The 12568-nt window shown below is 35.5% G+C and overlaps 1 protein-coding gene across 2 annotated transcripts in view; it reads left to right on the top strand.

The window, feature by feature from the left end:
• The first annotated feature begins 5129 nt into the window (after positions 1–5129).
• The window catches only part of vipr2 (vasoactive intestinal peptide receptor 2), a 36697-nt gene continuing 29258 nt past the window's right edge, over positions 5130–12568 (top strand). Inside the window, exon 1 of one of the 2 annotated variants that reach the window (XM_051882389.1) lies at positions 5130–5369. In XM_051882389.1, the coding sequence (XP_051738349.1) occupies positions 5313–5369 (57 nt within the window). In that variant the 5' untranslated portion in view covers positions 5130–5312. The remainder of the gene's footprint in view (positions 5370–12568) is intronic. The other variant, XM_051882390.1, reaches the window with a different exon arrangement.

Raw genomic sequence — 12568 nt, 5'->3', positions numbered from 1 at the left:
TTTTCCCTTTGGGTTTTTACTGTCAATGTACATCTGTCGAGCATTAATATTTAATTCATTGCTTAACATGAACAGAACAATGTGAGTTTTGGTACTTACAAAAGTATGTTATGACAGAATGAGAGAGATATTGCGCAGTGATTGTATAGTCTGAACTAGAATTAGCCATGTTCCTATGAGCTGCTGTGTCAGAGATCTGAATGCATTTTCATAGGTAATATCCTAGAAATGTAAAGTATTCGGCTGGTTTACCATTATGAGGGCTGGACTGCAGTGAATGTTCACAGTTCTCTGTAAAAGTTTGCATAGCCAAATTTATTTGGATCCTCTTGTGCTTACATTTTCCCTCACTTTAATATCACAACAAAAAATTGAAAAGTCTAAACACATCTCAACAGTTGACAAAATGTTTGTCATTATTTCTATTACTCTGGCAAAGTCTGCTTATATGTCCTTTTTTAAAGAAAGAATTTGCCAGGAATGAGAACACTCAGAAGACACTAAATAATTCTGTTCCATTTGTATACATCACTACAGAAGTCATATATTCTTATGCAAAGGCTAGTTTTTATTGTTGATGCTCAGGCATAATGCATAAGTTACCAGCGGTTAGACATATTCTTTTCAATAATTATATATTTGTAGTATTGTACAATCTTAGGCCCCGTTTACACGAGTGCGTTTTCGTTTTAAAACGCCTAAGTTTTACTACGGTTACGCCTTTTCGAACTTCGAAAACGGAGACTTTCGAAAACGCTGCAGAGCCCGTTTTAGTTTGAAAACGCCGGGGTTTCGTGTCGGTTTAAACGGACCAAAACGGGGACTTTTGCAAACGATGGCGTGGCTGCCCAAGTTCGCTCTGTGTATCCTTGACGACCGCGTAAACAATAACATGGAGCATGAACTGCAATCTTTGCTGGCTTTGTTGTAATTTTTAGCAACCATTGTGCAGTTAGACGCTGCAGTTTTTTAATACTGCAGCTGTCTACATGTACAAGAGGCAACTGTTGTATGCGCATGCTCAATATGCATTAACGGTCATGTGACATGCGCTTTCGGCCGCGTAGTGTAGATTGAGATCGTTTCTGAAACGCCAGTGTAGACAAGGATCGTTTTCATTTTAAAACGCCGTTTTAAAACAAAAACGCATTAGTGTAAACCGGGCCTTAAAAATAAAGTTTCCAAAAGGGTTTTTTTTTTAACAGCGATGCCATAGAAGAACCATTTTTGGTTCCTCAAAGAACCTTCAGGTGAACAGTTCTTAGGCCCTGTTTACACTAGTGCATTTTCGTTTTAAAACGCATAAGATTTGTTACGGTTACGCCTGTCATTTACGCTACGACGGCATTTTCGAACCTCAAAAACGGAGACTTTCGACAACACTGCAAAGCCCGTTTTAGTTTGAAAACGCCGGGATTGCATTTCAGTATAAACAGACCAAAACGGGGACTTTTGAAAACGATGGCGTGGCTGCCCACATTCACTCTACGTAATCCTTGACGACCATGTAAACAATAACATGGAGACTGAACTGCAATCTTTGCTGGCTTTGTTGTAATTTTTAGCAGCCATTGTGCAGTTAAACTCTGCTTTTTTTAATACTGCAGCTGCCTACATGCGCAAGAGGCAACTGATTACACTTGTATGCACATGGCCAGTGTGAATGAACGGTCATGTGACACCCGTTTTCGGCCGTGTAGTGTAGACGGAGATCGTTTCTGAAACGCTGTGGAAACGTCAATGTAGACAAGGATTTAAAATGCTGTTTTAAAACAAAAATGCACTAGTGTAAATGGGGCCTTAAAATAACCTTTTTTTCTTAGGCCCCGTTTACACTTGTGCGTTTTTGTTTTAAAATGGCGTTTTAAAATGAAAATGATCCTCATCTACACTGACGTTTCCACAGCGTTTCAGAAACAATCTCCGTCTACATTACAAAACCGAAAACGCATGTCACATGACCGTTCATTCACACTGGGCATGCGCATACAAGTGTAAACAGTATTAACTGTAGTATTAAAAAAATGCAGCGTTTAACTACACAATGGCTGCTAAAAAATGACACCAAAGCCAGCAAAAATTGCAGTTCAGTGTCCATGTTATTGTTTACACGGTCATCAAGGATACGCAGAGCGAATGTGGGCAGCCATGCTATCGTTTTCAAAAGTCTCCGTTTTGGTCCGTTTAAAAGACAGGTGTAACTGTAGCCAATCTTACGTGTTTTAAAATGAAAACGCGCTAGCGTAAATGGGTCTTAGAGAACTTCTTAAACTGAAAAAACCTTTTTCCACTTTAAAGAAGCTATTGTTCGTTTTTTAGGTCCTTCATGGAACCATTGATGGCAATAAAGAACCTTTATTTTTAAGAGTGTGGCAACGTTCTTTTTGCAAGGCGGATTGTTTTGTATGATGTAATAGACTATTTTTTTTAGAACTTTAGAACAGAGTGTACATAAAAGAAAAAAAATTAAAAAAATATTTTATATTTTATATATTCAACCCATGAAATATATGAGACTATCAGTCTAATATCAGATTACAGAACCCTGTCTGAACTGAATCCCTTCATAATGACATGTCCAGGATCAGTCCACTATCTGTAGGAACTATCAGTACAGGCCTTAATCTAGACTCTATTCAGTGCACTCTTTTCATTTTTCCTTTTCAGACTTTTTGGGAAATGATAAACCATTGAATTTCCATAGAAGGAGAAATCCCGTCTGGGTTTTATTTTAATATACGCATCTGACGCAAAGTGCATTTTTGGGGAACGTAAAAGCATACGCCAGTATCAAAAGCCATAAATGATGATCAACTACATGTCAGTATTTTCTTTTGTGAAATGTTCCAGTGCAGATGGTCTGGATTTGAGAGAGTAATGTCTTCTGTTCATCTTTCTACATTGTCTATGATCATCCAGCTTACTGCAAAGTAAAACTTGCTACTCATATCTTATGGAAATGCTTTTATTCAAGCCTAATAAAATCCTGCGTAGTTTGACTGATCTCAAAATACACTGATTAAATTGTGTTTTTATCTGTCTGGCTAATGTCTGGTTTGCATTTGAATGAAATGCGTTCTCAATCATCACATTTGGGATGGTTTCATCCAAAGCTCATTATATGGCAGGATGGTTTATAATGTGTCACATTAGCCCTAGGACAACCAGAAGAGGTCACTGTCATGTCAAATCCAAGCCATGCAGCGGAATAACTATGAAGTTGTTAATGAGCAAATTCTTGTATGTATTTTTGAACATTATCCTCAAGTAAATGTATGCATGAGCTGTACTTTATAACGCCTGGCCTTATAACAATTAAGACAACTTGTATATTACTGTATTTCTGTTTGATACACTCTTCCTCCGATCAGCTCAGACAGAGGAAAACAGTCAATGGCTGCTTTTTGATTTACTTATTTCCACATCTGTCTCCAAACTCCATCACATGATGTTCACACAGTCACATTAACTGACCAAGAACAAACACAATGCGTATAAATGAGGTGATTTCCTGGAACTGCACTTTAGTGCTGAGAAAGTTGTGATTTGTTAAGCTGCCATTTAGCTCAAATGACCCACTACACACACACTGACGCCGTCATTCATAGCAGATCTTTCAAATATACATTTAGCTGTTCTGTATTTGACAGTTTTATCAATGATTAATCATAAAATGTATCAGGTCCATCAGCTTATAAAGTGTGAAACAAAGAATTGCAGTGTGAACATTGAATTCATAGTTGAAAAACAGTAAAACTAGACCGGAACAAAAAGGTTGTATGTGGTCTATATTATCTATATGAGCTACATACCTTGTGGTTTGACATTTACAGAAAGAGTCTAAGTAAGCTATTTATTCACAGGTTCGCCCACAACATTTCCTCTTTAAGAAGGTAGTTTATTTAAGTTAATGCTAAACTAATCAGCAAAGTTATTTGATGCACAATTGTTTGGAGTTGCAATAATAATTAACGAAGCAAAAAGAACCATCAAATCTTCCACTGCTTGTTAGTATCCAAGAAAGACTTCACACTTACACTCATTTTCATGCTTGTTACCCGAATGTTCTTCTCTCTAGAGTCCTAATGAATTGTGCTTTTCACACCAAGATATCAAAATGTTGTTTAGTTTCATATAGCATTGAGCTCAACGTTTATAAGGTTTAGTCAAAAGTCCACTTACACAAATATAAGAGCAGGGCTGTCCTTAGGGCAGTGCAACTGTTGTGACTGCATCAGGCCCCGTGCTTTAGGGAGCCCTGTAGCGAATGTGCACTGTAAAAAATTATTTTCAGGATTTGTTATCACAACATTTTTTCTTTTGTCAAATCGACTTAGATAATTAAAGCGGTTCAGATAACATAATATCTTGAGTTTCTGTTGATTAAACCAATCTCCTTTATTGTATTAACTCAAATTTTTAATTTCAATGAACTCAACATTTTAAGGCAACCATGTAACTTACTTTTTTAAGTTAAACCAACAATTCTTTTTTTACAGTGTGAACGTACAGTATTATTTTAAATTCTGTCTTTATGACAGGACAGGTTATTTTTCATAAATGTCAAGTTGAAGCGTATTTAATGCAATGTTTGTTGGATAAAACATTTATATTTTTGTATTTTGGATAAAATTTTTATATTTTTGTACTTTTTAAATTTTGACGTTTCATGAATTCTTTTATTATACACAATTATTTACTAAATGTTGCTGAAAAGCCTATAAAGGCCGTTTCTATTGGAACAACTTAAATTGGGGCATGTTGTCTCAAAAGCTCAGTGACCCATAAGTTTTTCCTGGGCAGTGGAAATGTTCGATCACTTTTTTTTTGTAGTCAGTGATTTAGGGTATGTGTCTATACAGAGACTGACTTTCAAAACTAAACCTACTCAGAAATATTTACTGGAGTAAAAAGTGTGACAGCTAGCCCTATTTAGCCCATAATCAACAAAATCACCCCAATTTGAGTGACCTCAAAGCAGATAAACACTCAAGTGTTTGAAATGAATGCCAGTTAAATATCTCTCCAAGTGCTGGCAGTGTAAGATGTGTGCATAAGGCGCTTATGATGATCTAGAGGAGGAGGAACAGAATCAACAGCCTCCCCTCAGTGGACAGGCGCACGCGCGCGCTCGCGCGCTCATCCATCCTACACTCTACACACGAATTTTGCGCGCTCAGAAGTGTTTTCACCGGACATCTTGGCACAAGTGGCGTGTTGTCTTCTGTCCTCCAGCATGACTTCTCGCTCTTGATATTGAGGACCGGCTGGAATTTATGCTAACGAGATATTATTTATGAAACCAGCAAGAAATGAACATGAACCTCGTGAACTGTTTGGTTCTTCTCTTAGTTTGGCACGCGCACTCGGTAAGTAACCTACCTGCACCGGTAGTTTCTCAGCCTCAGGTGCGCGTTTCAACTGTCAAAATGTTGTCATAAGGACTGTATTTCAGTAAATATGAGATTTTTGAGTGAAAAGTTCAATCACAACAAATTCGAGTTTTCTTAAGTTGTGGTTTTGTATGTGGGTTTCAAACCGAGTTAAAACACTTATCCATTACGATGTCTGTGAATTGTGTCTTCCAAACTATCATATTTTAGCTATAGCTGCTAAGTAAAAAATTGAATACATTAAAACCACGGCAAGTGGTTTCAGACAAGTGTCAACTATATAATGAAGGCACATTTAAATTAAGAGGTTGAACTATGTTCTCATAATTATAGTTTTATGCAAAGTATGAATTATAGAGATCTATTAAATAAATACATGAATGACATATCAAATGTATTTGATGCAATACAATGCTACAAAAAAACTTTTGAGCAATTTTCTGCTCTAAAATTGATGAAAGTTACAATTTAGTCAACTTACATATCAGCTTATGGTGGTCAAGCTGGTTTTAGAACATGATAGATGGTTTGTTATTGGTACAAGGTGGTCTACCAGGTTGATCTCAGCCCTGCTGGATTGCCAACTGAGCCATCATTGAGATCTTCATCATTGAGAAATGACCAGCTTGGACTAGTTAGAAACTATGTAAAAGCCAGCTACTATCAGAAGAATAACAAACAGATTTTTGCCATTTCATGAATCATTTTGTGCTTCGTAATTGTTTTAATTTTTAAAAAGCTTTATAATAGGCTGTCAAGCTATGATGTGACAACATACCCCATTACGACATCCCCACTTATTGCGACATGTCACAGAAGGACAACATGCATTCTTTTTTCTTTGGCATTTTTGGCTTTTCTGAATAGTATGTGTTTATAAAGTATAAACATACTTGAGAAATATTTACTTGAGTAAAAGTTGTGAAGCCACAGTCTCCTCTTTATGCAAAAAGTCAGATTTTATGCAATCTAAGATTACTCTGAAAATGTTATTTGCAGAGTATGCCGTCCATTAGTGTTAAAAGTGCATAATTTCTATTGTATGTAGATTTGGTTTATTGATCTTTACTTAGCATCAACCTTGAGTCATTCAGACCTTGAGCTTTCAGTTCTGTTTGTACTATACACTCTTATTCAGCTTTAAATTAAATTACAATTTAAATGAGTCTTTTAAATATGCTTAAAAGAGAACATATCACAATGTTTTGAAGAGAAGTGGGTCAGGGCTATTCTAGACGCTCTCTCTGTGGTGATTCAGGTGTTTCGCCCAAAGGGGTCTCACGAAAAGGTTCATCGGGGCACAAGCTACTCAATTTCTTGCTGTGCAGTATAAAGCTGGTGGCTTGCAGACAAGTAAAAACCTAAATGCTGTTTTCACCAGCTACAATTATAATTATTTTCGTCAAACATTTTAAGATGCGCACGCAAAAGTGCTTTAGAAGTACTTTCAATGTTGGTCTCCTAATGCACTTTTACAGTTATAAATCCGGAAGAAAAAAAGTTAAAAAAATTTAAACTGGATACATTCCAAAAAAGAAACCCTGCTGTTAGAAAGTACACAAAAATACCAAGTTCACTAATATTCAAGATACATTCTCTTATGCAGTAAAGGTAAATTCATGTTGTTTTAAGGCTGTTTAGATATTCTTTGGAAAAGGTACTAATCAAAAATAGTTTTTTTTTTTTTGCAGTGTAAATACCAATGTCAAAGATAAATAGTTTGGATATCGCAGGAAAAGCGATGCACCATAAATAAACTTATATAATCTATTGTTTACAAGCTCTGCTGTTAATCTCATTTTAAATAAGCCTAAGCTTATCTATTCAAAAGTCCATTTATCAGTTACTTATCTTGTAGATCACCGAGCATCTCTTTATGACCTTAATTAAAGTGCAACACTCTGTGTCCATATGGCTGCATCCCCAGAGGCAAAAGTACACACAAACTCAATGTTAGTAAGCTGCAGAATTTTTCAATTGTGCCATATATGTAACTGTCTTCTACAGGGATTACGATACAAGATAACTGTCCTTGATATGTTTTCTGCTCTACAGTCTCTGTCATGGATTAGTATTGAGAATGCACCTAAACGTAATTGTTTTGTGTGCAGCACTGGTTTTATTTATATAAAATAACATTTTCTTGTTGTACTACTTTTTTTAATTTGCAGTGATTTGTAAAGCTCATGCAATATCTGGCCCCAAAAGTCCCTAAAACTAGGTTTTCAATCCGTGGATCAAGAGGTATCCTCAGATACTGAAGACATATTACACAGAGATCCCATCAAAGCTCTGAGAGGAAGTTGTGTGTGGTTGTGCTCTATTACAATTCAATCCATTCAATCCCTGACCAATTTCATACAGCAACATTTAATGTCATTTTTTTCCCTTTACTCCTCATCCTCCTGGGGTTTGATGGCATTTTATTGTATTTCGATGACAGGCTTTTGCTGTTCTGAAATGTTTTAGTGGCAGAAAGAACAGTTTTTTTGTTCAGATTAAACTTTTTTCCCCCCAACCTGTGCTAAACAAAAATGACAATAATCCAGAAGATCTTTTTCTACTAAATACTTTGAGTAATCAGACAAAAAAAATAGTCTAATATCCTTTTTTTAATGAATTCCCATTGTTTATGATAGTAATAACACAGCTTTTTGTGTGGAGCGCAACTGTTTAAACAAAGCAATAAAATCTCAGAACGCTTTTGACCTTTAAATGCATTTCTTATTCTTGTTAATTACTTCTAAAACAATGTTTTATGCTCTAGTGTGAGAAATGGAAAGTTGGCTTGCAAACTGATAACAGTTGCACAACTGTTTTTTGCCGTCAACACGAGACCACACGTTCTCAGATAATCAGATGATGACATTTGCAAAGTTTCATGCTTTCCAGCTGACCCACCTCAGTTCAGTAAAGGACTGCCAGAATCCAGATTCACCTCTTGCAGCTTAAATCACCTGACTGTGTCAGAAGAGAAACATAGTAGCACGAAAACAAGATGTTTATCATGTTAGGTTTAAACTTGAACAGTCACACCACTTTTGTGTGTAACGTTTTAGAGAGTTTTAACCACCCGCAATCTAATTTAACCAGATGCTATCTGTGCTGTGCTTTGCCATTGTTTTCGGTGAAAATAAATTACCAGTGACTACATTTTATTTGAAGTAAATTTCCCCCATAACCTTCAAATAAATCGTCAGTCCTAAAACAACTTATGGAAATGAGTTTGTGGTGGCAGTTACTCCAGTGGGGTTTAAACATGAGCGAGCAGGAAAGTGTGTCACACATGCACAGCAGTACAGCAGGGTGCAGAAGGATATTGCAAACAGAATAGGGTGACTGAGTGACATTACTGACACTGAAATTAAAGATCACCTTTATTTAAAGGGTTAGTTCACCCAAAAAGGAAATTTCTGTCATTAATTACTCACCTTCATGTCGTTCCAAACCTGTAAGACCTTCGTTCATCTTCGGAACACAAATTAAGATATTTTTGATGAAATCCATGTTTTTTTTATTTATCCCCCATAGAAAGCAATGTAATTACCATCATTCAAAGTCCAGAAAGGTATTAAAGACATTGTTAAAATAGTCAACGTGACTACAGTGGTTCAATTTTAATGTTATGAAGTGACGAGAATACTTTTTGTGCCCAAAAACAAAACAAAAATAACGACTTTATTCGTAAATAACGAATTACTTCTCTACCCTGTCAGACTCGTACGCAGTTGACGCAGTGAACGCAGTTCAGCCCTTCTGTGTTTACGTCCGTGAATAAAGTAATTATTTTTGTGTTGTTTTTGCACATAAAAAGTATTCTCTTCGCTTCATAACATTAAGGTTGAACCACTGTAGTCACGTTGACTATTTTAATGATGTTTTTACTACTTTTCTGGACCTTGAATGTGTTAATTTCGTTGCTTTCTATTGAGGATAAAAAAACCTCTTGGATTTCACCAAAAATATCTTAATTTGTGTTCCGAAGATTAACATAGGTCTTATGGGTTTGGAACGACATGGGTTATTAATGACAGAAATTAAATTTTTTGGTGAACTAACCCGTTAAAGATGAAAATGCACTGGATATGCTGCTGCTCCAGCTTCTGCCTATTTATATGAGACCGGGGCAAATCACAAGAGCTATAACTCATAGTAATAGAGTCAAGAGTCAAATACACATTTTTGTTTTCTCTAGTAGTTTTGTTTGTTAGTTTCAAATCTCTAAAAATCCTCAGGTTGGGGGAAGTTGTCACATTTTTAGAAAGTAAATTTGTATATTGCATATATACAACTTAAATTGTCTTATGTCTTATTATGTCATTATGTCTTATGGCTTTTTTTTTTTAATCAATTACAATATTTGTTGGTCAAAACAAATAGTTTGATATTTATGGATGTTATGTTTTGCTATTTCATTTATTGCTTTAAGTTTCATAAATGTTTTACTTTTTAATATTGCTGAAAAACCAGTAATAGGCTGTTTATGTTATAACTTACTCCGTATAGCTAGGACGTGGTGTGTTGTTACAAAATGTCAACTTATGACCATTTTTATAGAATAAGGATAAAAGAAATTCATATTTTATTCAGCAAGGACACATTAAATTGATCAAAAGGGATAGTAAAGACTTACATTGTTAAAAAAAACCTTTAATTTTCAAATAAACTCTGTTCTATTGGACGGCTATTCATCAAAGAATCCTGTCACAATTTCCACAAAATATTAGGCAGAACAACAGTGATAATAATAAGAAATGTCTCTTAAGCACCAAATCAGTATATTAGAATGATTTCTGAAGGATCATGTGACACTGAGACTGGAGTAATGATGCTGAAAATTCAGCTTTGCCATCACAGGAAAAAATAAAACTTTAAAATATATTAAAATGTAAAACACTTATTTTTTAATTGTAATGATATTTCACAATACAATTTTTACTGTATTTTTGAAACAAATGCAGCCTTGGTGAGCAAACCTTTGAACTGTAAATGCCTATATAGAAATTATCTTTAAAAAATAAATAAATAAACTTACAGTCTTGCCTGTATGGTATTTAAAATGACCTTTTCAGGTAAATGTTGGTAATATTTACTTGAAACATCCTTTCAACTCTGATAAGTGTCATTTATCTGATCATCTCAAATATTCATCTCATTTTGACATTTTTTGCATCCCTGTCACTTAGTTTACTTTTAGAAAGCATCAATCTCAGGTGGAGCTGTTTTACATGTTTATTGCACCAGATGCTCCCCTTTCAACTACAAAGCCTCTATTCGTTTTCTCAACAAATTATTTTTCGAAAAACATGTCAATTCCCATGAAGCAGAAGGATGAGTCATATATGTGCCCTGGCGACCGGCTGCTGACGAGACTCAGTCTGCTAAACCGGGACAACAGACTATCAGGACTGATACATGTGATGCACTTTTCTCACAAATGTCATTAAGATATGCAAAAGGAACACTCTTGAAGCTCATTTGGATATTTTTAGTAATGCTGAGATGTTTGGATTCAGAGTTTAGGTAATCCACATACTAAATCCATTCTCCCTTTGGAAGCTGAGAAAGCTAAAAAAAAAAAAAAAAAAAGTGAGAATGTCAAATCTGTTTTCGACTTGGCTATAATTGCTCTCAGCCTGAGTTAATCTCAACCAGCGTGCGTTTGCTCTGACAGTAATGATCCAGAATAATCCTGATACAATCATTCATATCATTAGTGTGTGTGGCGATCGTTCTAGCTGTGATACATAATGGGAAGCTCTGCTCAGCTGAGTACTGAGATGTAGCTCAAGATTTTGAAAGAGATGAGCAATGACAGACTTAAAGTGTAGGCTTATGTCCTGTTCTGATCCGAGCTGATTTGTCTCTGTGCTGTTCATTTGGAAAAACCAGAAGCCAAAGTGACTAAGAGTTCACACGCAGCGCAAACGCGCGTACGGTGAACTTGTGTTTCAAACATTTGGGTTTCTTTTTTTTTTTTGTAAACTTTCTTACGGTCTTTGATGTCTTTGAATACTTGCATTTTAAAAATTCAGATTTTAAATTCTGACAGCCTGTGCTTTTAGAATGATTTTGTAGCATTTTCCCCCCACATTTATAAAGCAAAAATCCATGACTAAGCACCAAGTGATGAGATCTTTAACCGAAGACTTCATGTGACTCTGGTTAATTCCTTTGATATCATTACAGTTCTTATAATAGAGGAGTTTTAGTCCATCAGTTGAACAGGCTTTGTGGCGGCTCTTTGATCACGCTAGCTTTGAGTCCAACTGTGTTGATCAGTCATTTTGGATGATGTCACCAGCAAGCCGTCTTAACTGAGTTAGCAATTCAGCACTGCTTTACTTTAAACCCTGCCTTCAGGTGACAAACCTCATGATGTTTATGTAGATCCCAATAAGCTGCAGGGTGCATGCCTGTGCAGATATGCATTGTTACTGAAACCAGGGTTATTACAGTTTACTAAATCCATAAAAAATTTTTTTTATCATATTCATTTAGTTTAATTTGATGCACAAAAATAACTTAAAGGATTAGTTCACTTTAAAATGAAAATTACCCCAAGCTTTACTCACCTTCAAGCCATCCTAGGTGTATATGACTTTCTTCTTTCTGATGAACACAATCTGAGTTATATTAATAACGTATTCCGTATTCAACTTACGAAGAAAGTGTAACGCCTCTCGCAGTTCAAAAAGCTTATGTTACGTCCTACGCCTTCCGTATTCAACTTATGAAAAAATTGAATACAGAAGGCGGTCTGGCGGAAGCTAGATATTTTACTTTATAATGTTAAATATGGATATTTTTCTTACACAAATGCATTGCTTCACTTCAGAAGGCCTTTATTAACCCCCTGGAGCCATGTGGGGTACGTTTATGATGGGTGGATGCACTTATTTGAGCTTCATACTCGTTGGTCCCGTTCACTGCCATTATAAAGCTTGGATGCGTCAGGATATTTATTATTATAACTCCGATTGTGTCATATACACATATAAGATGGCTTGAGGGTAGTAAAGCTTGGGGTAATTTTCATTTTAAAGTGAATTAATCCTTTAAACTGAAAAAAAAATTACTAAAAACTATATAGACTTTAAAAAACACATTTTTTGTAAAGTATGTGTATGTGTGTTTGTGTGTGTCTATATATATATATTATGACTTACTACTTT

This window comes from Ctenopharyngodon idella, chromosome 23 (assembly GCF_019924925.1).
Source record: "Ctenopharyngodon idella isolate HZGC_01 chromosome 23, HZGC01, whole genome shotgun sequence".
In the NCBI taxonomy this organism is placed as follows: Eukaryota; Metazoa; Chordata; class Actinopteri; order Cypriniformes; family Xenocyprididae; genus Ctenopharyngodon; species Ctenopharyngodon idella.
This window is presented reverse-complemented; position numbering and strand designations above follow the sequence as displayed.